This window comes from Mustela nigripes, chromosome 10 (genome assembly GCF_022355385.1).
Source record: "Mustela nigripes isolate SB6536 chromosome 10, MUSNIG.SB6536, whole genome shotgun sequence".
Lineage (NCBI taxonomy): Eukaryota > Metazoa > Chordata > Mammalia > Carnivora > Mustelidae > Mustela > Mustela nigripes.
Window position 1 is genome coordinate 41788896 of NC_081566.1, and position 26467 is coordinate 41815362.

The 26467-nt window shown below is 45.2% G+C and overlaps 1 protein-coding gene and 1 long non-coding RNA gene across 5 annotated transcripts; both read right to left on the bottom strand.

Moving 5' to 3' along the window:
- Window positions 1-221: 221 nt before the first annotated feature.
- Window positions 222-11881, bottom strand: LOC132026169 (uncharacterized). 2 transcript variants are annotated; one of them, XR_009406811.1, is made up of 3 exons: window positions 11552-11881; window positions 9815-9948; window positions 222-413 (listed from the first exon to the last, which is right to left on the bottom strand). It is a non-coding gene; the product is annotated as an uncharacterized LOC132026169 (long non-coding RNA). The 2 variants fall into 2 exon arrangements; XR_009406810.1 differs by lacking the exon at window positions 222-413 and adding an exon at window positions 7894-7945.
- Window positions 11882-18021: 6140 nt separating this feature from the next.
- On the bottom strand, window positions 18022-26462 carry PPP1R15B (protein phosphatase 1 regulatory subunit 15B). Of its 3 annotated transcripts, XR_009406657.1 has the most exons (3): window positions 23945-26462; window positions 23096-23212; window positions 20621-20703 (listed from the first exon to the last, which is right to left on the bottom strand). XR_009406657.1 is itself a non-coding variant. In XM_059413192.1 (2 exons), the coding sequence occupies exons 1-2, from the start codon at window positions 26057-26059 to the stop codon at window positions 20482-20484; spliced, it is 2337 nt and encodes a 778-aa protein (XP_059269175.1). In that variant the 5' UTR covers window positions 26060-26461; the 3' UTR covers window positions 18022-20481. The 3 variants fall into 3 exon arrangements, 2 of the variants coding, with proteins under 2 accessions (XP_059269175.1, XP_059269176.1); XM_059413192.1 differs by lacking the exon at window positions 23096-23212 and having other exon boundaries at window positions 18022-20703; window positions 23945-26461; XM_059413193.1 differs by lacking the exon at window positions 23096-23212 and having other exon boundaries at window positions 20615-20703; window positions 24703-26444.
- Window positions 26463-26467: the final 5 nt, after the last annotated feature.

Consider the following 26467-nt stretch of genomic DNA (forward strand, 5'->3'; position numbering starts at 1 on the left):
ATTAAAACAGTACCTATAAGAAAATTAGCCCTTAATGAGGCCTAGAATACAGGTCTACCATTCTTACTTGTCCAATATCTAATCCCCTTTCTTCTGTTCAGAGCTCCCTGAGTTTCCTTCTGACCTCCTCCCTCCGGCTACTCTCTGCCCGCGTGGTTGGATGGGCTGACCTCACCCCAACCCCAGGTCTGTTGGAGGTCAGGGGGCTGGGGCTGTGACCCAGATAGGGCTAGTCTGACTTTCTGTTCCCCTGGCCGTAGTGATCGGCTCAAGAGAGGACACGCGACTCCGACCAAATCAAGGAGATGTAGGTTTTAAAAAGACCCCAGAGTTCTTGGGTAGAAGCCCTTTTTCTCTTGGCTTTGAAGCTGGCAGCTGTCACTTTGGTGCTCCTGGGGTCCTCGAGCAGAAGGCTGAAAGGGAAACCAGTATAAGAGAAAGTGGAGTGTGAGGTGAAGAGACCCCGGTACCCCCTTCCATCCCATGAGCCCCCGGACCCGGCTCGCTGAAATCTGCATCCCTGGGATTTCAGCCTGTAGGTGCCCTTCGTGGCTTCAGCCAGTCTGAATTGGGTTTCTGCCCCGGACCAACACAAAGGTCACAGTGTCTTGTGCTTTTGTTCCTTTGGTGTAAACAATGTTTCTTTGGGAAAACCAATGAGATAACCAGCTGCATTTTAGTGATGCAAGAACAAGAAAGTTCTCTTCCAAGAAAACCACAATTTTAGATCAAGAAAAGATCTTACTGATCACCTCGTCCAAAGCCTGCATCTTCCCCCTGGAGGACACTGGAAAACCCAAGAAGAACCCAGAGTTGGGACAATTCCACAGTAACACTGGGATCACAACTCTGGACTCCTGAAAACCTGATCAACAGAAAGCTAGGTTTCAAGACGTTGACTTTACCACGTCAACATATTTGGCTGAGAGGCTTACATAGTTACAAGATTACACCAGATTCCTCTGCTCTATAAAGAATAACAGGAGTAATTTTTAGTGCGTCCTGGTGTTAATGGTCATGGTTAATGTTCACCTGCAGACTAGGTCATCTGCCCCTGTTGACTTTCTTTTTTTTTTTTTTTAAAGATTTTATTTATTTATTTGACAGACAGAGATCACAAGTAGGCAGAGAGGCATGCAGAGAGAGAGGAGGAAGCACACTCCCTGCTGAGCAGAGAGCCCGATGCGGGGCTTGATCCCACGACCCTGGGATCATGACCTGAGCCAAAGGCAGAGGCTTTAACCCACTGAGCCACCCAGGTGCCCCCACCCCCGCGTTAACTTTCTTATAGGGACTAGGAAGCAAGGAAAAAGACAAGGGACATCTCAGCTAGGATTCCATAGGTGTGTGTAAATACATAAAAGCCGAGACAAGCAAGTGACTTAATTAGTGCTTCTAGAAGGGCTTGAGAGAGGACGTTTTTATGATGAAAGCTGCTGTACTAGTGGTGGTACCCAGAAGACTGTAGGATGCTGAGGTTTCCCTACAGCCGACTGAATTCAGCCACAATTACCCCACAGATATTTGGGACCTTCTATGGGCCAGGTACTGTTCTAGCTACAGAGGATTCAGGAATTTTAAAACAAAGTCCAATAGAATTTATGCTTAACGGATATATATATAGTCTCAGGCAATGATGAGTTTCCTGAGGACAATGGAGAGTAAAGGAGGCGGGAGTCTAGTAGATGCTGACCTCTGATGTTCCATATGTTCCATATGTAGGGTACACAGAAAGACCTCACTGAGAAGAATGACATTTGAAGAAAAACTTGGAAAAATTGAGAGAACCAACCATGTGGCTTTGGGGAGAATGTGTTCTAGGCAGTGGAATTCAGTGCAAAGGCCCTGAGGCAGAAACATTCTTGGAATGTTTGAGACACAAAGAGGCCAGTGTAGCTGAAGCAGAGAGAATGAGGAATAGGAGGTGAGGGAAGCTGCATCATTCAAGGAACTTTGTAAGGAACTTTGCTATTATACTGCATGAGGTGGAGAACCTCATACCTCAGGTAAGAGGCTATTGCAATAATCCAAGCAAGACATGGGGGTAGCTTAGTTCGTGCTGTTGCAGCGTGAAAGGGTGAGATCCTCGGTATCTGTTGAAGGCAGAGCAGACGGACTGGCTGGTAGAAGAGACTGTAAGCGGGCTGGGAGGAGAAGGGAGGAGTCAGGATGACTCTGAGGTGTTCGGCCTGAGCCACTGGAGGAAGGAGTTGCCAATGACTAAGCAGGAGGCGGCCGCGGGAGGAGAGGGTGTGGCAGGAGAAAGAGTGGGGAAACTCAAGTTCAGTTCCAAGCATGTTAAGCCGGAGATGCCTCTGAGATACCCAAGTGGGGATGCCAAGGAGGTGACTGGATATCTACGATGAGAGTCTGTCTCGGGAGTAGGGGAAACACATTCGGCATTTTTCGGGATTAGATGGTAGTAAAGCCACGAGGCTGGTTGAGGTCACAAAGGAAATGAGTGCAGGTAGGGAGGAGGCGGAGATCAAGGCCTGAAAGCTGAGGCACGCCAATTCTCAAAGGTCAAGGTAATGAGAAGGGATCTGCGAAGGAGAGTGAGCAACGTGAGGCTAGTGAGTTCGGAGAACAAGAGGGAGTAGTGAGCCTGGAGTGTGTTCACATCCCTCTCCAGGAGGAATGTGCGGATGGTGCGAGTGTTCTAGAAGGGCTGAGGTTTGGGTGGGTTCTGTCTGAGCAGGAAGCGACTTGCACTCCCCTGCAGCGGGGTGGGGAGACAGCTCAGGTTATTTTTAAGTCGGTCTGACAACGGGCCTGGGAAGATGATCGTTTGGCTAATGAGCCCTTGCTCATGGGTGAGAAGTGCGCCTGAAATGTGCCCCCTTCAGCTCCATCTCAAAGGCTCTGCTCTGGCTTCTCCTGGGAAGGACGCCAGCCCAAGATGGCTGGCTGATTTCTCCTGCCAGGACTGCGTCGTGGAGCGGAGCACTGGCCCTGGCAGCTCCCCAGAGGGGGAGGGGAGGACTGAAGAGGGTCGGTCCTTTGCTGGGGCAAGAGATGGGCCAGGTGGAACCAGCAAGATGGGCCCAGAGTCCGCCTGTTACTTCTTCTCAGAGTCCTTTCTGGAATCCACAGCTCAAGCAATGTTCTCGTTGTGCTGACTTGAACGTCTGACCTCGGGTTTGCCTAGAAAATGGCAGCTGGGGCTGACTTGGGCATTTCCTGGAACTAACACAGCACTTTGGCTCAGTTTAGTTCAGTCAGTGCGTAAGGCACCATTATGCTTCTCTCTTCATGTAGAACTGGCTCCGGCCTGCAGCCAACGGGTTTCTTTCCCTCTTGTCTGCTAACACCCACCTGCTGGTCTCTGCCACACACTCATCCGAGACCTTGGTTCCCGGTTCAGCGTCTTCCTCACCACGCCTCGTCTCCCTCTCATTCGGGGTGATTTCAGTGCCAGTGTGAATGAACTATCCAGTGTCCTAACCCCACCATGCCTCACTGTCCTCGTCTCCAGGGCCAGTCGGCCCCACTCCAGTAAGTTCCCCACACCCAAGGCCATGCCTTAAACCGTCCGACCACCCAGATTTACTCCAACGTGGAAAACATGAACTTGAATATCCCACTTTCTGAGACAGTTTGGCTCCTTCTAACACCCTCCTTCCTCTCTTCCGTTCCCACCTGTTCCTTGCTTTCCTACAGTATCTCTGGCTTCTCAGATTGCCTCCTAATCGATCCACGAAAGCCTTGTTTCACTTCCTGTGCTGATCAGCCCAAACTCACAGGGGGCCACAGCGTATCCGCTTGTCCTCCAGTGTACGCGTGCTGCAAAACTACCCTCCCGATTCATCTGTCCCCCTTCGCTGCTCTCAGGCCCTGGAGAGCATCGCCCCAGGTCCCCGGAGGGGGGGAACCAGGTGGCTGCCCCTGTCACTCACTCTCCACCTGCCGCCTGCCTCTTGCTGGGTGTATGGCCCGTCTTCCGGCCCGCGGCACTGTAACAGACCCCACCGGCAAGCCAAGGGGGAACAAGGGAAGTCAGAAGACACAGCCTTGACTGGACCACGTAGTTCCATCTCCCTAGGCCCACGGGTGTGACCTCCCCTGTGTTTCCGCCCCTCTGGCTCTCCTTCCTCCTGCGTCCAAACTCCCCCTTCTCCACCGTGTTCACATCTCGTGAGCGCCTGTCCCTCACCGGCTCCTCAGACAGCTTCCTCCGTCAGTTGTCTCCTCCCCCCTGTACTGTCACACGTTCCCTCTCTTCTGGTGTCTGTTCCCCTCAAGCATGTGTGCACACGCACACGCACACATAAAGATGCACGTGCCTGCTCAGTAAGCCCCGCTCCCACGCCCACCCACGCCCGCAGCTAGCTACCATATCCCCTACTCTCCTTCCTTCCACTTCCCCCAGTGCCCCATTCTGTGCCTCCCAGTTACTCACAGTCTGGCTTCTGCCCCCCCGCAGCTCCTTGAACATGGATAAAACTAGGCTGTTAAGTGCTTATGAAGATAAGCACTTATTTCCAGCTCACGAAGTCCAACAGACGCTTTAGGGATCTCATCTTGGGTGATGCGTTTGGCAGCTGGACCCCCGCCCTGGGTACCCACTGTCTGTTCCCCCAGCCGTCCCCGAAACCCCTACAGTTGCCCATGCCTTTGTGTGGGGAAGCGGGGGGAGGGGGGGCTCCTCCGCCTGCAGAACCCGCCTCTGTCGGCTCTTGTTTTCCACTCTCCTGCAAGGTGCAGCCCAGAGTGGAGTCCCCCGTCCTTGCCCGGCGTCCTGTGCTGGTCATCCCTGTATGGCAATGGACTTTCAGTCGCCCCACAAGACTAGAACTCCTTGGGAGCACGGACAGTCTCCCTCCCTTCCTTTCCTGTTTTTATTTTAATCACCTGCGCTCATCAGGACACATCACTGTTTCACCCACCCCCTGCCCCCTCCCCTCTGGTAACCCACCAGTTTGTTCTCTGTAGTTAAGAGTCTGTTTCTTGGTTTCTCTCTCTCTCTCTCTCTCAGGGACTGTCTTTATTAAGTCCACTTTTTTGTCGTCATTGTACTGAGTGATATTTGGCCATTCTGACCTTCAGGAAACTCTTTTTCTTCCTCCAGGCTTTCACGATACCACATTCTTACCACATACCTCCCACTTCACTGCCTATTCCTTCTTAATCTCTTGCGTAACTGCTTCCCTTCTGCTTAACCTCAAAATGTTGGGATAATCCAAATTTCACCCTCAACCTGATGCCGTACTCTACGTAACTCCCATCCACTATCATCTCCTAGTTCACTCCCCCTTCTCCCCAACCCTCCCTTCCCCCCATCACCTCACACTCTCCCTGGGTGATCTCCCCCACTGTGTTAAATTCTATCTAGAGACTGCTGGCTCCCAGATTTCTATCTGATTCTAACCTTTCCCTTCAGCTTCAGATGCATATATCCAGTTGTCCGCTCCTCCACATGGATGTTAGAATTCTTGATGTATGGCTCCAAATCTGTTCTCCTGGAGTGCTCTTTATTTCAGTATACAGCACAATCAATAATCACTTCATTGCTTGGCCCCCAAACCTAGGAGTAGTGTGACCACCTGTCCTGGTTTCCCTGGGACTTGTCCTTGTTTTTAACCCTGAAAACCCTGTTCTAGGAAACTCCTCAGTCTCAGGCAAACCAAGATGGTTGATCATCTCACCCAGGAGTCACCCAAGATCTCCTCCATTATCTCACATTCTATGTCCAATTGGCTGGATCTCCATCCAGATATACCCTCTTTCTACCTCCACCATCACCTGGTCCAAGCCTCCATCATGTCCCACCTAGACCCTCCCAATACCCTGTTCATCTGGTCTCCTTCCTTCCTCATTTGGCCCACTCATTTTTCATACAAGAGCCAGAGGATCTTCACAAAGCGAAAATATGATTATAGCACCACATATCTACCAGATCAAACACTCCAATTACACTTAGAATTTCCTTTTTCTGTAAGCTCTACATGATCTGGCCCTTGACTCCCATCCACTATCATCTCCTAGTTCACTCCCCCTTCTTCCCAACCCTCCCTTCCCCCCATCACCTCATGATTCACTCCCTCCTACCATTCAGGTATGAGGTCAAAGTTACCCTCATGAATATGTCCAGAGTCATTCCCCAAGTTTCTCCCTATCAGATTTTTCTCTTCCATTATCTTCAAGGCTTGCATCACCACCTGATGCTATCTTGTTCCATTTTTTTGTTTGTGTATATCAACTCCCCCATCTAAGACGTAAGCTTGAGAGTAAAGACCTTGCCAGTCTTGTTCACATCTGTGTTCTCTGCTCTTGGCTCGGCACACAGTAAGTACTCAGTAAGTCTCTGATGAATAAAAGAATACTCAACCATAGTACAGGGTCTCTCTCTCTGTGTTCATAAAAGACACTGAATGGACAAATTAATGAGAGTCAGCCAAGCTCTGGCTAGGCACTGGGCCCAGTGAATCTTTAGGAGTTTATGGTTTACTGAGAGACAGATACATAAATCAAACTTTTTAAACTGAGTAGTCCTAACACTTATAAGTATGCTGGGGAGTAAGAAATGTCATAATGTTTTCTTTTCCTCTCATTTTTTAAACAAAGTTTTATACCCAACGTGGGGCTTGAACTCCTGATCCTGAGATCAAGAGTTGTATGCTCACCTGACTGAGCCAAACAGACACCCCATAATCTTTTATTATTTTAAATAAAATGTGATCTGCTCTGGGTCCTCATCCCACGAGGGTGGCAGGAGATTTGATCTCAATCACTCCTGAGCCACTCCCCCAGCCTCTAGAGTCATAAGGAGCTCCCAGGAGTCTGAAAGATCTAGGAGGGATCCTTTAATCTTCTTTCCACCCTGGCCACCTCCCATAATGCTCCTGGCTCGAGCCTTCCTTGAAGGGTCAGCTGATTCTTGACCAAGCTTAGACCTGGGAGAAAATTTGGATAGGGTAGTTGATAGGGGTTTTGATAGGGGAACCAAGTGCTGATCCAAGCTACTCCTAAGACCTCTCCAAACCTCCATGCTATTTTCTGCTCAGGGAAATCATTCCAAACCTGCTTTTGGTCTGTGAATTCCATCTCTCTTTACCCAAACCATTCCTTTCTTTCCCTCCTCCACTGGAACTGCCCTACAGAATCTCCCTTAGATGGCTCAACTGGCTGCTTCCTGCAGATGGAGAAGATGCTAAAAATGATCAGTTATCCATGTAAAGCAGAGTTCTTACATCTCCCTCCACCAACCTACTCCTCTTTCAGAATTCCCTAGCTCAATTAATAACATCACCCTCCTCTTTGTTACCAGAGATAGGAAAGATGACACATCTATAATTTCTCCTTTCCCTTTATCTAATCAGCGTCTGAGTCCTGCCAACTCTAATACCTCTATAACTCCTCCCTTCCGGTCTAACCGTACCTCTGGTTGAGCTCATTACTTCATATCCATACTTGTAGAAGAATGTTCCACTTGATCCATTCTAGCTTCTCCTCAGCTCAATCCATCCACCCAATGACCCAAGAGGTAATCCAAAGGAACAAGTTTGACCATGTCACTACCTTGCTGGCTTGTCTCATGTAGAATGAAACAGATCAAATTTTAGCATGACCTTCAAAGTACTCTACCATTTAGAGTAACAACTTTACCCTCCACGACATTTCTCCATCCCGAACAACCCATACCCTGCTTGACTCGCCTCTTAGCCATTCCCCCAACATGCTTTCTATATTCTTCCCTTTTTACATTTTCTCTAAAGCTGTTTTTCCTACTCAAAATGTCCTTTGGCCCCCTACCCTTTCATCGCTCCCTTTCCCCAACATGTACCCAATTAAGAGTACTCATTTATTCGAACTCTAACCCTATTTCCATGTCATCTATGAAGAGTTTGGGAAAGGAGAGCAGCAGGGACTGCTGGAGCCAGGCTGGGTGTAAGTGCCCATTCTCGGGCATTCTTCCGAGCTGTGTAACCTTGGGTAGGTTCTTCATCTGTAAATCGAGATATATAAAATAGATCACATAATTCATGGCAGAAAGAAGGAAATGGACTACAAATCAGAAGTTAGTGGACTGGAACACAACGCACAGCAAAATAATAGAGAAAAATCAATGAAACCAAAAGCTGGTTCTTTATAAAGATCAATAAAATTGATAAACCTCTAGCCAAACTGATGAGAAATAAAAAGGAGAAGGAGAAAAGACATAAATTACAAACACTAGGAATGAAAGAAAAGGAAACACCAATCCTACTGGCAAGACTATGCTCTCACCATTTCTATTCAACAATGTACTAAATATCCTAGCCGGCACAGTAATGCAAGAAAAAAAAGAAATAAAAGGCATACAGATTGGAAAGAGACGCAAACTTTTTATTTACTCTAAGATCTAATTATCAATGTATAAAACCTTAAGGTCACAGGATACAAGACCAATATACAAAAATTACATCTCCATATATTCATTGTAGTAAAGAACTAGACAATGAATTTTTAAAAAGTATACTCTATAATATTATCAAAAAGAGAAATATTTAGGGACAAAGGTAACAAAATATGTACAAGATCAGTATTTTGAAAAGTACACAACACTGCTGAGAAAACTTTCAAAAGAGCCAAATAAATGCAGTATGAATCAGAAGAGTCAGTATTACTAAGTGGTCAATTCTACTTAAATTAATCTCTAAAGTCAGTGTACTCCCATTCAATAACTCAGCAGCCTTTTTTTTTGGTAGAATTAATATTCATAAACTGGCTCTAAAATTTGAATATAAATGCAACAAAGGAGAGCTGAGACAATTTCAGAAAAGGAAAAAGTGATTCTAAGATTTACCACAAAGTTATAGTAATCAAGATAGTGTGGTGTTCATGTAAGGACAGAGATACAAATCAGTAAAAAAGAGGGTCCAGACATAAACCCAAACATATAGTCAACTAATTTTTTTTTAAATATGCCAAGATTATTCAATGGAGAAAGGATAGTCTTTTCAGCAGTTGACTATCTATATGCAGAAACATGAATTTCAACTGTTACTTCATACCATATACAAAAGTTAACTCAAAATGGATTGTAGGGGCACCTGGGTGGCTCAGTCAGTTAAGCATCCAACTCTGGGTTTCAGCTCAGGTCATGATCTCAGGGTCATGGGATGGAGCCCCTCGTCAGGCTCCAAGCTCAGCACAGAGTCTGCTTGAGATTCTCTCCCTCTCCCCCTGCCTTTCCCCATACTTACGCTCTCTCTCACCCTCTCTAAAACTAAATAAATCTATTTTTAAAAAATGAATCATAGACTTAAATATCAGAGTTAAATCTATAAAATTTCTAGAAAAAAAGGTTAGCAAAAATATTTGTAGCCTTGCATTAGGAAAAGAGTTTTGAGAAATGGCACAAAAAGCACGGACTGTGGAAAAAAGAATCGATAAACTGGACTCCTACAAAATTTTTAAATTTTGCTCTTAAAGGACATTATTAGGAAAATAATAAGGGAGACTGGGAGAAAATATTTGCAAAACATATACATGGTAAGGGCTTTCTATCTAAGCCCCCCAATACACACACACACACACACACACACACACACACACACAATCTTGGCTAATAAAATAAACCTAAGATCACCACCAAGGTGGATATTTGCTATTACAAATAAACATGTGAAAAGATGCTCTATACCATTAAGTATCAAGGAAATGCAAATTTATACTAGAGTAAGATTACCACTATTCATCCACCAGAATAGCTAAACTTCAAAAGACTTACAATATCAAGCAGTAGGAAGCACGGGGGTCCATCACTGCCAAGTGGTACAGCCACTGTGGGAAACTGGAAGTGCTTTCCTTATAAGGTCAAACATATACTTACCATATGATCCGGCCATCTCACTCCTACATTCATCCAAAAGGACTGAAAATGTGTGTCCATAGAAACACTTGTATGGCAATGTTCACAGCAGCTTTAGTCACGATAGCCACAAACTGTAAACAACTGTCCACCTCCTAGTGAATGAATGAATGAATTGTGGTGAGCTCATACACTGAGATATTGGCCAGCAGTTTAAAGGGTGGATGACCAATAAACCCAATACCAGAAAGGGATTTCAAATGTAGGACACCAGATTAAACAAGCCAGACACAAAAGGGTACATAACTGTATGTAAACTGCCATTTTTATGAAACTCTAGAAAAGGTAAAATAGTGACCAAAAACAGATCATTGGCTGCCAAAAGCTGTGGGCTGGTTGAATAGGAGAGTATGAGGGAGGGGCACCTGGCTCGCTCGGTCCTGTCCATAGAGCATGAAGCTGTGGATTTCAGAGTCTTGAGTTAAAGCCCCACGTTGCACATAGATCTTACTGGGGGGGTGGGGGGAGCATGAGGGAACATTTTTTGCATAATGGAAATGCTCTATTTTACCCAATGAGGAAGTGCATTTCATGACTGATCGAGTTTCAATGAACCTCATGCTGTCACTTGAAAGGTTAGTAATGAAGACATGACATCAAATGATTTAAAACCATAGGTTTAAAGTCACCACTAGTAGTACTAGCTTCTCAAAAACATCTCAAGTACTATCAATAAGCATGATGTATGCACCGAAGATAGAGCTTTCCACACATTTAATTACTTTTTTGAAACACCTGAATCAACACATTACTTAATTGTGTGTGTTGGCGGGGAGACTGTCCGCTGGGAGAAGGTGGCTCTGGAAACTGTCACTGGAGTTAAAGCAAAGTATATTGTGCACCTAAGACATTCTGGTTAGGATGCTAAGGACCCTTCCAGCAAAGAAGGGACGGTCTGCCGGAAGAAATAGAAATGCAAACAGTTACAACTCAGCGTGACAGGAACAGTGAGAGGAAAGGGGACAGGGGGCTGTGACACTGAAAACCATGTAATGAACTCCGTGAGGAAACACAGATGGAGTCATCATCAGGGAAGCCTTTAGGGGGAGGATGAAACCTGATCAAGGAAGGTAAATATTCCCAATGGACCCTGAAGGGGGTCTACGCCAGATGGGAGGCATAAGAAGGGACACCAGCGGAACTTGTCATCCCACCTGAAGTGACTTGGGAAATTAACTGCAAGTACATGCACCTGCTTCAGCCCTTTGACTTCCCAGCAGGACCTGTCTTCTGTAAGCCAATATTCTTCTAAAAAAAAAACTGCCATCTCTCAGGCATTACTGGGCCACACCCCCCAGGCTGATCACGCTGTGACTCACAGCAGGTTGTCTTGGGGAAGGTCATAGCTGTTCAGAGGCAGGTGTCTAAAAACATGGGGCAATTGGAAATCAAGAAAACAAAAGAAAAAAACCCCTCTGTAAATTCCTGAAGGTACCAAAAAACCCTACCCCCAAAGCCCCCCCAAAACAAAACACCTCCTATGCTTCCTACTCAGTCAAATCAAGCAGAAACAAAAGGCAGAAAAAGCACCACTATAATAGACTTGAAAGGTGGGGCAGCCACGGCAGGTAGAGGAAAACTGTATGCACACACACAGGGCCTTCCATTCGCACACCGGAAGTGCCCTGGGGGTAGCCCCTGGGGCCAGTACCAGCTTACCAAAGAACAGTGTGGGATAGGCACGGGACCTTGGCTTACCAGCTCCAAGATGGACACAGAGAACAGCAGGAGACCCCAGCCCAGCAGTTCTTTAGGATCTTTCCTTCCAAGCCAGTCCCATGTACGAGGACTCTGTGATCAGACAGAGTGACTCGCCATGCCTTAGGCAATGTGGCACCTTCTCTCTCCGAGCCCTGAGTATGACTGCCCAGGTTCACAGGAATGCAAGAGACAGCGGAATGCTGAGCAGATAACTGAGGGAGATGAAGCCCTCACTGTAAAACCCCCGACCCAGAAAACCCAACAAACATCCGTAGCTCTGCCTCTTCCATTTCACCCCCAATTTCTTAATTATCCTCCCTCCATGGAGAGTAGGAGCAATGTTCTTGTTTGTGTCCAGCTACAAATCGTGGTTCTCCCTTAAGGAACAGTATTCACAGAAAGGACGGTTACCACATAAAGGTGGAGTCACCACAGGCAGGCCTGGCGTGGGCAGGGCATTTCTCCAGCTTGTTTACACACCCAGGGAATGACCTCCAACGGAGCAAGAGCCCTCACTTTACTAATCACGGGGATCCGTCCGCCACGCCGAGATGGTAGCGCCATCTAGTGGACGCAACGGAGCATCTCGAGAAACCCGCCGCTGATCTTTGGCTACCAATGAATAGAACCGAAGCTTCCAGTGCTGTATTAATACTTTGGTATTAATACAGAATACTAATTCTGGAAAAGAAACGTCTCAGCTGATTTGCTCACATATGAAATTCTTAAGTTAACCTGCACTTAATGAGACTCGAATTAATTGATGTGGTATCCCTAGCCGGGTTGAAATTTGTAATTACATTCTGCAAATGTAGAGCTTACTGCAAGTTCTCTGTAAAGACCTTTCGGTTCCGTGATTCGGTATCAGCCACGATCGTGGCACATTTGTATCTAATCAGACATGGCTGGGTTGATGTAATCTCTGTAAAGGCTGTATGAGAGGTGACTTTAGGACAGTCATTAATTCTTAGCACCTGGCTGGCTCAGTAGTAAGAGCATGTGACTCCTGATCTTGGGGCTGTGAGTTTGAACCCCACTTTGGGTGTAGAGATTACTAAAAAAAATAAACTTTTTTTTTTTAAGATTTATTTATTTATTTATTTGACAGAGAGAGAGAGAGAGAACAAGTGGGCAGAAAGGAGGCAGAGGGTGGCAGGGAGACAGGCTCCCCGATGCGGGGGCTCAATCCCAGGACCCTGAGACCACAACCCGAACCCCAGCCACCCAGGTGCCCCCTAAGAAAAAAAAACTTTAAAAAATTTGATTAACCCATTCAAATCTTTGTTGTATATCTACAGTTCTAGGCTCTAGGCCTGTAAACAAGACACACAACACACAAGATCCCTGCCCTCACAGCGTTTACTGATTAATGACGGAGGCACACACAAGAACAGGTGCAGATGTTGCCAAGAGGAGGTCAGAATGAACATAATTTAAAAGGGTAAAGTGAGAGGGAAAGAAAGGGTTGTGGATAGGTCAGTGAGAGGTCTCTTGGAGGTGCTTTTGAGATCCAAAGACGAGCTCATCTTATCATGATGAAATTTTTTTAAGAAGATTTTATTTACTTATTTGAGAGTGAACAAGAGAGAGAGCATTAGTGGGGGTGGGCAGAGAGAGAGGCAGACTCCCAGTGAGCAGGGAGCCTGGGATCATAACCTGAGCCAAAGGCAGACACTTAACCAGCTGAGCCATCCAGGTGCCCCCTCATAATGAAATGTTTTTAAAGGCAACCATTCCTGGGATGCCTGAGTGCCTCAGTTAGTTAAGCATTCAACTCTTGAGCTCCAGGTCCTGACTTTAAGTCCCGTGCTCCACACTGGGCGTGGACCCTACTTAAAAAAAAAAAAATCGGCAGGACACCTGGGTGGCTCAGTTGGTTGGGCAGCTGCCTTTGGCTCAGGTCATGGTCCCAGCGTCCTGGGATCAAGTCCCACGCCGGGTTCCTTGCTCAGCAGGGAGCCTGCTTCTCCCTCTGCCTCTGCCTGCCATTCTGTCTGCCTGTGCTCGCTCTCTCCCCCTCTCTCTCTCTCTGATAAATAAATAAAATCTTTAAAAAAAAAAAAAAACCGAGACACCCAGGTGGCTCAGTTAGTTAAGCATCTGTCTTCAGCTCAGGTCATGATCTCCAGGTCCTAGGATTGCGCTCCCCATCTTGCGCCCTGTTCGTCAGGGAGTCTGCTTCTCCCTCTCCCTCCGTCCCTCCCTCCCGCTGCCATGCTCTCTTTCTCTCTTCCTCTCTCTCTCTGTCTCTCTCTCTGCTCTCTCAAATGGATAAATAAAATCTTTTTTTTTTTTTAGATTTTATTTATTTATTTGACAGAGATCACAAGTAGGCAGAGCAGCAGGCAGAGAGAGAGGAGGAAGCAGGCTTCCCGCTGAGCAGAGAGCCCGATGCAGGGCTCGATCCCAGGACTCTGGAACCATGACCTGAGCCGAAGGCAGAGGCTTTAAACCACTGAGCCACTCAGGTGCCCCAAAATCTTTAAATAAATAAATAATAAAGATAAAGACCACCTTCCAGAATAAATATCCATGAGTTTTCCAAACTTTTGGGGGCCTCCTTTCTGGTTTTTGCCTGCAGAGCCAATGTATGAACTCCATCAAGAAAAGTAGGCTTGGGGGATGCCAGTCGGTGGGGCATGCGACTGACTCTTCATCTCGGGGTTATGACTTTGAGCCCCACATTGAGTGTAGAGATTACTTAAAAATAAGATCTTAGGGGTGCCCCGCATCGGGCTCTCTGCTCAGCGGGAAGCCTGCTTCCTCCTGTCTCTCTGCCTGCTGCTCTGCCTACTTGTGACTTCTGTCTGTCAAATAAATAATAAATAAAATCTTTAAAAAAAAAAAAAGATCTTAAAAAGAAACCAGGGGCACCTGGGTGGCTCAGTGGTTTAAGCCTCTGCCTTCAACTTAAGTCATGGTCTCAGGGTCCTGGGGTCAAGCCCCACATCGGGCTCTCTGCTTAGCAGGGAGCCTGTTTCCCCCTTTCTCTCTGCCTGCCTGCTTGTGATCTCTCTGTCAAATAAATAAATAAAATCTTAAAAAAAAAAAAAAGAAAAGAAAGAAAGAAAGAAAGCAAAGCAGGTTTAACTCAAAGCAGCACACTACCTGCAGCTTTACCATCACCTTTTTCCTTGACCCTGAACACCTTTGGGATATTTCTGAAAATGAATTCTGTCCCAAACCACATACATGGCAACCTAAGTTTCTGGTGGGAAAGTATACAGCAAGCTCTGGAGAGAGTTAAGAACTCTGTGAGGTCCTTTCTTCCTCTTGGAGGATAGTAGCTCTAATGAATGCACACCTTGGGAAATTGTGCTGTTCTGTTCTTTTGCTGTGGAGGTCCCTATCATCTTCTAGAGAAGGATCTACAAAAGAACAGTATATATATATATATATATATATATATATATATATATATATATTCAGCAAAGGCAGGAGGAGACGGAGAAAAGGAGAGTACTAAGACAAAGGAAAGAGTAAAAGATTGAAATAACAAAACTGCCCCAGGTTGAGGAGCCCCTGGGGGTGAGAGGAACTAAAAAAAATAGTAATAATAAAATAAAATAAAATAATAAAAGAACAAAACCTGGGAATGCCTGAGTGGTTCAGTCAACTGACTGGGTGACTGTCTTGGGCTCGGATCCTGATTCCCGTGTCCTGGAATAGAGTCCCACATCAGGTTCCCTGCTCACCGGGGATCCTGCTTCTCCCTCTGCCTGCTGCTCCCCCTGCTTGTGCTCTCTCTCTCTCTGACAAATAAATAAATAAAATCTTAAAAATTTAAAAAAAAAAATTTTTTTAAAGCAAAAAACACCCAAGACCTGATAAATCACTCCCAAGTTTGCCCCTTGTAGCTCAGCTTTCTAAACCTTGTCCTCATCAGACCCAGAGGGATCTTTCCCACGGTTCAGACACCCCGCTTTCCATAAACCTAGTTTCCCCTATCTTTCCTGGTGAGATTGAGTCTGCTCATGGTAAAACCGTGATGCAACTCAATTTATTGCAGTGACACATACCTCCACTTCTGCCCCCCTATTCTCCACCACATGTGTACAATAGTTTCTTCTTTAAATTCCCTGATAGCAAACTTGTCACTAAAATATATTGATTGAAAACAATGTAAGTCTTGCTTGATGAACCCTCAAAGTGAACAGGGTTAGAAAGGATCTGTTTATCCACTTGTTCCCCCTATTGCTATAGATTTTGGTAACCTGCTACTTTGTATTTTAAAGTCACAAGTGACCCACACAAACTTAGCCTCCCCAGAGCAAATTCAGACAGAAAAAGACTGATGTTTTGTATACATCACAAAGCATTCAACTGAGTCCATAAGGAAAAGATTCTAATTACCAATACAGAAGGATTCCAAACAACTAACCTTTGTGTTAAAATCCTTAAAATGAAAAATATCAAAACCTCTCTAGACATATAAAAATAAGTCTCTCATCTCAAAAAGGTACCCTGGGGGGGCACCTGGGGGGCTCAATGGGTTAAGCCTCTGCCTTCGGCTCAGGTCATGATCTCAGGGTCCTGGGATCGAGCCCTGAAGGGAACCTGCTTCCCCTCCCCTCTGCCTGCTGCTCAGCCTACTTGTGATCTTTCTGTCAAATAAATAAAAGTCCTAAAAGAAAAAAATAAAAAAAAAAGGTACCCTGGGCAGCACACTTCTTTAACAATGTAAGAATGCTTTTATAGATTTCTATATTACTTTTATAAATAACATTTTTTGTGAGAAAAAAATTGAATATTTTCTTTTATTTTTAAAAGGTAGAGGGGATCCAAAGGAAGTCTCCAAATGAGACCAGCAAATTCCTAAATCTGTAGCTGTCAAAATTTGAGGTCAGCAATTAGTATTTGCTTTAAACTTTCTCCTTAAGTAGAAAAAAAAAAAGGCACAATTTCTATATATCAGAGTCATAACAATAAATCTGGCTTGATGTGAATATGGCTATATTCATAAACCTTCCTGGAGAGAGATAGCCAAATTTGCTTACATTAACCCCAAGATGGTAACAAAAGTATAACCTGGGGCTGTCAATTCAATTTGTACTAAATGGTTGTTACTTGCAATTATGTTTCTTTCCTTCCAGTTCAGAAATAAATCTTTAACAAATTTTTCTTCGTTAGCTAAAAAGATCCAAGTACCTAAATGAAGAATGCTATTATGCCTTAATCCATTAATAGGCTTGTTATAACCCAAATGTTTGTCTTTTTTCAGGGTACAAAGTTTGAATTTTCTTTTCTTTTTTTTTAATTTATTTGCCAGAGATAGAGTACACACAAGCAGTTAGAGAGGCAGGCAGAGGCAGCGAGAGAAGCAGGCTCGTTGCTGAGCAAGGAGCCTGATGCGGGACTCGATCCCAGGATCTTGGGATCATGACCTGAGCCGAAGGCAGCGGCTTAACCAACTGAACCAGTCAGGCGTCCCCAAAGTTTGAATTTTCTGATGCTACCGTCACATTTATGCAACATTGTAAATGGCAGTACACCACAATTTACAATACCATGTTATCATTAATAATAATGCACCAACTAGAGAAAAGTTTGTTTCCCTGATCCTTAAGAGAAATGCTAGAGGCATCTGGGTGGCTCAGTCATGATCCCAGGGTCCTGGGATGGTGTCAGTATCCCTGCCCAGCAGGTAGTCTGCTTTTCCCGCTCCGCCTCCATCCCCACTCACACGCTGTCTCAAATAAGTAAAATCTTTTAAAAAATGTTGGGGGGAATACTATGCTAAGCCCAGCATGTGAATTTATTTTACTGCTCTGTGAATACTCTGTTCTACTCTTTTCTCTGCAGAAGTGGACGGCTGGGGCCAATTCTGGAATCAAATCCCCAGTCTCTAAGGGTATTTCATACTCTAAGAACCCAATCTCCTTTCTATTAAAATGTGGTTTTCAGCAGCTGCTTTCAGCTCAGGTCATGATCCCAGGATCCTTGTGTCCAGCCCTACATGGGGCTCCCTGCTCAGTGGGAAGCCTGCTTCTCCCTCTCTCCCCCAACTTGTGTTCCCTTTGTCACTGTCTCTGTCAAATAAATAAAATCTTTTTTTAAAAAATGTTGTTTTCAGGGGTGTCTGGGTGGCTTGGTCAGTTAAGCGTCTGCCTTCGGTTCAGATCATGATCTCAGGGTCCTGGGATCGCACCCAGGTTGGGCTCCTTCCTCAGGCTGGAGTCAGCTTCTCCCTCTCTCTCTCTGATTCTCCTCTGGGCTGTGCTGTCTATCTCAAATAAATAAATAAAACCTTTTTTAAAAATGTGGTTTGCAATCCTATTTATCCCCTTAAAACTCCTCCCCTTCAATAAGCCAGGATGCAATTTACATGTCACATAACCTTTTTAAACCACAGCAATTTGTTGGGCACCTCTATGTTTAGAGGGCTTCTACAAGAAAACCTGATTTAACCCTGAACATTCTGCTCAGTAAGCCCAAAACTAATGTAAAATATTAGGAAACACACAATATAAACTTGAACCAAAATATCAGGTAACATTTAATAATTGCAAATATATTTATTACAATTTACAGATTAGTTAAAGTTATATACACAAATATAATTTTAGCTATAAAATCCCAACAAACTGGTTACATTTACATCACTGGATCTGTAGAAGCCAATTTAGTCTTCTAGTCCCCTAAATTCACCTTCCTTAAATTATACAAAAATAAAATCTGAGAGTTTGATTTCAAGTCGAAGATGGAGAGGTGCTGTTATCACATTGCAACACTCAGAAAAGGAAATTTTACCTGTCTGTACAAAGCCTTTCACATACTACACTGATACTTAAAGCACCATTGTTTTAAGACTTTAAATGTATACAATGTTCAATTACAACTTCCAAGTTTAACTTTGTTCTAACAACTAGGATTGGGATGAAATGACAAGAATTTATTCTCCTTCAGCCCAACTTAAAAACAGCCCCTTCTGTCCTTTCGGTCACTGTCTGATCACTTCCTTTAAAGGAGGGTAGTAAATGGGAGAATTCTTCACCAAGCTTTTACTCATTTGGTAGTGAGGGTGGATTCCAAGGGAACAAGTTTCCAAAATCCAGTACGTGCCAAGCTATCCCATTATTTTCAAATACACAGAGGTGCTAGATTTCAGACTCAGCCATGAACTAGAACAGTGTACTTCAGTCTGGTTTCAAAAGAATGCCCGTACCAATTTCAGAAAGCTTTCTTCAAGGCAAATGATCCCTTCTTTCCAACGGGCACAGTTGGTGCTTAAAACCAGCCTGTTTTCCTAGTTTACAAGAGAACTCTGCCAAAGCATTCCCTAGGATTCCCGAAAGTTGGAGGTGCACCACACACGCCGTACACCGGCTCTGCCACAATCTGACCAGCTTTCAAGCTGTTGTACTCCTGGCGTGTTTAGGTACGAATATAGGTATTATTATTGGAGGCGGTTCTTAGAGCAAACCAGATAGGAATAAAATAATGACCAGGTAGACTGTAAACTGAGGTAGTAATTCTGCAAGCACTTCTAACAAAAAATTTGTTCCCACGATGAAACAAGTTCAAACATAGGTCACCTGTTCTACTCATGCTTTCCGTTACCTGCAACAAGAGGCACGTGGGGTGGAAAGAGACCAGGAAGGAGCTGATCAGCACTGACACCTCAGCCTAGCAGAAGCACACCAAGTCGAGCTAACTAAAGACACCAAGGACAACCAGCCACTGCAAAAACTTCAATTCAAAAGAAAACTCTGGGCTAAAAATGGGACTTTTTCTTGTTAAGTCTCTAAGTACCGTAAGTCTATAGTACCATCCTTTCCGGGAAGTCTAGGCCTTGTCATTGCTTCTCGACCAGTAGAACACAATAAACTTGGAGATTGATGAAGTCTGTATTTTACATTGCAAACTGGAAAATTCAGAAGTGCCCTTTTCCAAGTTTATAGTGTCACCCTGACAGGTTTTAAAAGTGACAGTGCTGAAGCATGAGATTAATAACACTGGTTTTCTGTTGACAGCATATACAACAAAACCAAATCGCTCTGAGAAATCTCCTAGTTTCTTCCTAGGAAAATTCTCAGCCTTTAAATTTAAAAAGTAAATGTCTATGATGCAAATATTACTCTCTGGAGTTTTTTTTACAAATTCTGCCTGTTGAAATATACAAAGAGCCATTGAACTGGAATGACAATAACATACACAGAGCCCTCTCCAAGAAACAGTCTGCACAAAAGCTAAACGTGTTGAGACATTAAAATTTGGCAGAAAAAGATGCAGCTTTCCCAAGGTAGCAGAAAGTACTGCACACCTAAGTTTTGTGGCGGCCCTCAGAAAGATCTCAGGTAGAATTTAACCTAGAAATAAAAACCCACCACACATGTTCACCCAAAGTCATTTTTAGAAGGGACTAAGTTGACACAAGATAATTTAAGTCCATAGCATATACAAGATTATTTTCTTAGCGTTAAAGCTAGAAGGATCACATCACTGAAATAAAAAAATATAGAGAGAAAACATAAACGCCCATTAACTTTAGAATGTTGGGTGGGAAGAGCCCAAAGTTTTCAGACAGGTACACAGAATTTAAATTAAAATGGAAAATGGGCTTTGAACCCTATAAATATTGTTTCCCAAGGAAAAAGGTTTTGAAAATGTAAAATTTCACCTTAAGAGGTCTTTTACACCTCAGCAAGCATATGACATTGAAAAATACATCCAACTGAATCAAAAAAGGGAGGATTAGGAATCACACCATCTCATCATTACCAGGGCTTGCCTTCAAACCTGGCCCATCTCTGAGTGAGATCGGTTACAAAAACAAACAAACAAACAAAAACAACACATTAAACTAGGTCACTATATCCAAGTTGCATATCCTCTACAAAAAAGGACAGCTGCCAATTTTTTGTTTTTAAAAGAAACCTCTCAAGTAAGAGGTAGTGTATGCGTGAGTTAGAGGCCACCAAATCATCTTAACATTGCTTGAAAGCATTAAGTTCTTTGAAGCATCTTTCCTGGAGTCTATTAAACATTCTTTCTCTGTGCTCAAACGTCAAGCAATATCCAATAGCATTTTCTGTTTCTCGAATTCGTTTCTGGAACCTGAATGCATCCCGAGCAAATTCTTCCCATGGTCCTTTGCGGTCCTCATCACCACTTATATAATACTCAGTAACTTCTTCAAGGAAGGTTACCTATAAAGACAAAGACTAATTTTAATCATGCTCTACAATCTTAAAATCATCACTGAAGTTATTAACCCTTCATGCTAATTCTTTCAGAGTATCAAATATCCAAGTATCTTACAGAAACATGTGGTTTCAACTGTAACAAGAAAAAAAGAAGTTCTGACTGGACGGCATCTCAGTCAAAAAAAAAAAAAAAAAAAAAAAATGAACAAACTCCATCTTGATTTCCTTCACACATACACACACATATTCCCGACTCCCTCTTGCCATTCCGTCATCCCACCTCCTTCCTCTTGGCTTTTGGTGTTAATAAAATGAATCCAGATGAGGAACTGAGAATTTCCTGATGTTATGAGTGCTGGATTTTTTTTTTTTAAATCCTTAGGAAAATACCGTTCTGTGACACTCTTCTTCCAAAATGACAAATGTTACCCAAATTTTTTTCAGACATATTCACAATAGTTATTAGTCAACGTTAGTCAATGCTTTGAGAACAGCACAAAAGTTTTACAAGATCTTCACCAATTTCCAGTCTTCCTTTTTCCTTTTAAATACAATTTCACTTTTCAGTACTTTCCAATTTCTGCACCATAAACACAGTGTTACTCTTTCATTAGTTTTGTAATCAGACTATAGAAAAAGTTACCTAATAAACAAAATACAGCCAATTAACCTATCTTTAAGGTTATATTAATAGAAGAGACATTCTAGTTGAGATGAAAATCCTCTTTGTATTCCTCCTCAATCTGCTACTACTGTATACACATGCAATTGTAAATACTATATTTTATTTACTATACTGTAAATACTAAATATAGGATTTCATGTAATGAATGAAAGTCCCTTTTAATCCCTACTTAATTTCTACCATAGAAATTTTTTTCAAGGGGCACCTGGGTGGCTCAGCTACTTAAGCGTCTGCCTTCGGCTCAGGTATGATCTCAGGGTCCTGGGACTGAGTCCCACATCGGGCTCCCTGTTCAGCGGGGAGTCTGTCTTTCTCTCAAATAAACAAATAAATAAATTTCTTGCGAACACAGCAAACTCCAGAAGTAAATCCTTGCTTTAAAATATGTTCAACAGTTACATCAGCTAATCCCACCGTGGCCTACTCCTTTCATTCCCTTTACATCAGGCCATGGAATGCCCTCGAGGACAATTAGCAGGTACGTAACATCTTACTAGATATTGCATTCTAGAGTTACTCACTCACTGTGTCACTAAAGTAAGTAACAACAGCAGCATTTATCTATGTTTACCACAGGCCAGGCTCATTTCAGAGGACTTCACAATTTTTATCTCCTTTAATCCTCACACCAACCCTAAACGGTCTGTACTACTGCCACCTCCGTCAGATAGGTAAAGAAAGTAAGGTTAACTAACTTGTTTCCAACCACACCACTTCCCTCTGGTGTCGTGATCAGGATTCAAACCCGGAGTATGGCTCCACAATCTGCACTATGTCACTGATACAGGCGGTTTAATTCTCATTCTAAGAATCAAGTACTACCCATGAGTCCCACATACCTCAAGACCTGTTGTCAAAGGCTGCCAAATAATTCTACCATATTTTAGACATAACCTTTTATAAATGTTGCTTCTTGTTCACAATCAGTAGTCTCATATCTACTTGACTCATCCCATTTTTGCTCAATAAGCAAGCTAAAATGAAACATGAGACTGGCCTGAGGTCCCTGAACAGCTACCAATTAAAGGCAAGGTGATGAATTAGGAGTTTTGCACACTCATCTCATTTAAATCATGCAATAATTCACACATTTATAATTATTATTCCCATCAGATAAACGAGTGAATCGAGCCCATGAGAAGTCAAGTTACTTTGCAGGTCTGGCTGTTTTCCCAAATTTCTTGGCCCTACCCACTCAGCAGGAGGGAACACAGGCCTCCAGACACCACAGGCTCATTCCATCACTCCATGTTACATCAGGCCACAAGTTAACCTATTCACTAACAGGTTTACCTACAGGTTTACTAATAGGTTTCAACCTATTCACTAATAGGTTTTTTTAAACCTATTCACCAAACAGGTCATTTTGTCAGGGTCCCCTTACAAATAAAAAGATCTTTCATGACAGTACTTACAGAAGGGTGAACTAAATTATTAACATGACCAATTCCACAGGTTATCACCTGTAGAGATATTTTCTACCCAGGAAGAACTCTCACAGCATTAAGCCGGCCATCTGGAGCCAATAGATTACAGCACTATCCACCTGAAACTTTCTGACGCGGCAGAATCTGAGGTCAAGAATAATTTACCCTCCTTTCTCTTTCCAAATAAGTGTACACGAAACTTTAAAAAATCCCTCTACAGTAAAAGATACCCTGTGTTTTGGGGGAAATTTCTCTCCAATTAATAACTTTCGCTGAAGGGCACCTGGGTGGCTCAGTCTTGTTAAGCGTCTGCCTTCGGCTCAGGTCATGATCCTGGGGTCCTGGAATGGAGCCCTGCTCAGTGGGAAGCCTGCTTCTCCCTCTGTCAAATAAATAAAATCTTAAAAAAAAAAAAAAAAATTTTTTAATTAAAAAAACAACTTTCGCTGAATAAATAGTAGAGGGAAAAAATAAAGCAACTCTAATGACCACCCCAAATAAGATGAACTTGACAAGGTGTTGAAAGAGTAAAATGTTCCATGAAGTTTTAAGACTAGCTTAGGTACAGGAAGCAGGTCCTCAAGATAAACCAAATAGGTAACCACCATCATTACAGATGATTATTAACCTGTAAGTGGCCAATGATAACTAGTACTGCATTCTCAGGAAACGGAAGTACTATTTTCTGTATTTTTCTTTTACCGTCAAGCAAAATCATCTTCATGTCAAAAGTTTTTATACTGAAATTAGCATCTTCTTTCATGGCAAACTTGCTGCTTGGTACTATCATCCCACTGGGCTCTTAACAGGAATGAAGACACCGTTAATCCTGTGAATAAAACCCAGAGCTACAAACCCAGATGGAAAGGGCACTTTTCTGCTAGCATCAATAACCCAGCAACTTCGATTTGGAGAGGAATGACGACGTTCCATAGAAGGGAAGAAGGCAGTGGGGGCATGTCAGGTGGGGATGGGGTGGCAGTGTCGCTTCTTAATCCAAGTACACAAGGTTAGAGTCCTTCCTCAAAAACATGCACTACTCTGTCTCCTGGAGAGCCATGTTAGCGTATTTAACCATAACAAAACAGTACAAGTCATCAGGCACATTAAAAAAAGAAGAAAAGAAACCAACCTTTTTTTTCTTGATACGCTTGCGTCTTTCTCCAGAAAGAACCCCACCCGGTACCAAGTCTGGACCTTCCCTCTCTCGGCTGCCTAACAGCTGCACCTCACAAGATAATACGGTGTGACGACCAGAAATGGCCACAGTAGGCTCAGACGGCCTCTCTGAGTCACGACAGCCTTTCCAAGTTTTCCCTGATGTTTGAAAAGGAGCCTTAAAATTTAGAAGGTTGTAGGGGTCATCGGAATGACAGAAAGAGTTCCACAGCCTGAGACTCTCTGCTTCATCTGCACTAGATTCCCAGTCCTCTTCCTCCCCAGAATTATGGTCAGGAGACTCGGGAAGGCTTCCAGTCTGGGGAGAATTCTCCACATCAGACTTGTCAGACGAATCCTCCTCTGAGTCAGGAGGGTCTCCAGGAACAATTCTGGCTGCATTCTGAATTGTTGCCCTAAAGTTCTGGGGATTATAAGGATCTACACTATAGAAAGAGTTCCAAAGGTGAAGCCCTTCAGAGTCCTGTTCAAGGTCTGATTCTGAGAGTGAGCGGTCACTATCGAAACCATCATCCTCAGCTTCCTCATCCCAATCCTCACCTCCAGAGTCAGAACTCACTTCTAGGTCACTGGATGTTCCCCCCAAAATGTAATCTATCAGTCTGTTACTACAAGCTGGCCTGGTGGAAATGGGAAGGTCATTTTCTAGGTCTGAGGAGTCCCCAACACTTCTTTGGTCCTCTCCAGGCTCTTTCTCCACTGGTATCTCACCAGACAGCCTTCCTTCCAAGGGGTCCGGCTCTTCCAAAGAGACTGGAACCTCTGTAGTCAACGATGCGATTCTTCCTTCGGTGGGTTCCTGGGCGGTTTCAGGAAGGGATCCAACAGAGGGAACACACAGCGTGGGACTATCTCCGCCGGATTTCAGATCCATCCGGAGCAAGTTCTGTTCCTCCTCCAGGCTGTGGTAGCCATGATCTTGGTCTGGGGTGGGTAACGCTTGCCCCTTGGTGGCCTGCTGAAGGAACTCCAGCCGTTTCGTGCGAAGATGGTGGATTTCTGGCAGGCCCTCTTTAGAAAGAGGCGGACGTCCCTGCCGGGAGGGGCAAGCGATCTCCGCCTTTGGCGGGTAGGGAGGATCACGGTCTTCAGTGCGACAGCTGCCCTCTGCGCTGAAGGTCTGGAAATCAACAGGCTCGCCACTTCCCACGCCGTTCTGATAGACGAGCCCCACCCGGGGCAGGCAGCCCAGATAGGCGGGCTTCAACAAATAGGAGACGACGCTGAAACTGCTTAAACGCCGGTTTAGAGGGCCGGCGGGCGGAGAGCCAAGTTCCCGGTTAGAGCACAGATGGCCTTGGAAGCCACTCGGCAACAGCTCCACTGCCCCCCACAGCTGCGGCTCTAACAGAAAAGCGTGCACGCCGGGGTGCAGAACTCCGGCCTGGGCTTTGAGTCCCAATTCTAGATCTGAGGACGAGCACTGCCAGTGGATGCCCTCCTCCAGCCAATCGAGGGGACTGGCGGCAGAGTCGTCCGAGGGGTCGAGCCGCAGCGACCTTAAAGATTTCTGCGCCGGGGGGCCGTCCGGGTCCTCCCGAGCCTTCAGGGCTCGGAGCGCGCTGTAGCCTCCAGCAAAATCTAGCCATCTGGTCGGAATCAACCCGCCGAAAAGCTGGCTCCAGATCAGCAGCTTCTGAAGCAAGCCGGGGAGTGGCGCGAAGAGCTGGGAAAGCAGCTTCATCCAGTAGCCGGTCCGAGCCTGGGGCTCGGGGGCAGCAGCCAGTCTGGAATCCCCGGAGTGTTCCGGGGCAGAAGGTGTGGGCAATTTGGAAGGTCTGGGTTGCGAGCGCCGGGGAAAGAAGGAGAGCAGCCAGAACCGGGAGCCCGGCCGCGGCCGCGATCCGTCTGCTGCCGGCTCCATGTCCTTGTTCTGGGCAGTCTCTGAGGGCTGCAGGTCGGGCGTTATCCGGAGACGTCTACGCAGTCTTGGCCTTGCCGCGCGGCGGAGTCGGGGTCCCAGGCCGATCCCCGGGCCAGGAGAAGAGCCACAAGGGGAAGCGGCTTCGGCCGCGGGCGTTGGACCACAGGCCGGAACAGCAGGCGCAGGACGCAGAGGAGGCGACATTCATTCTGGCGGGACGAAGGTGTCCTAGTTCGCTCGAGGCTCCTCCACCGTAGACAGAGCCCTCCCGCGGCGACTGCGGCGACTAGCCAGAGGGGACGGGCCGTTAAAAAGCCCCTGGGCAGCGCAACCCCGGAAGGGCTGGGCAGGCGGGCGAGGGTGGCAGCGAAGCCCAAAATGGCCGCGGGGCCAGCGCGGAGCAGGACACCTACCGGAAAGAGGACGAAGGGAAGGATAGCGGCTGGCTACGCCACCAGCCCCGCGTCGCCCAACGTCACTCGCAGAGCCCCGGCGGGCGGGCCTTTCCGGACTCCTGCGAGCGGCCGCTGATTGGTCCCGCGCGGCTCCCTGTCGGCTTCCTTACTCTCGGCGGACCCAGACCACGCGCCGGAGGTTGCATCAGCCGGGCCG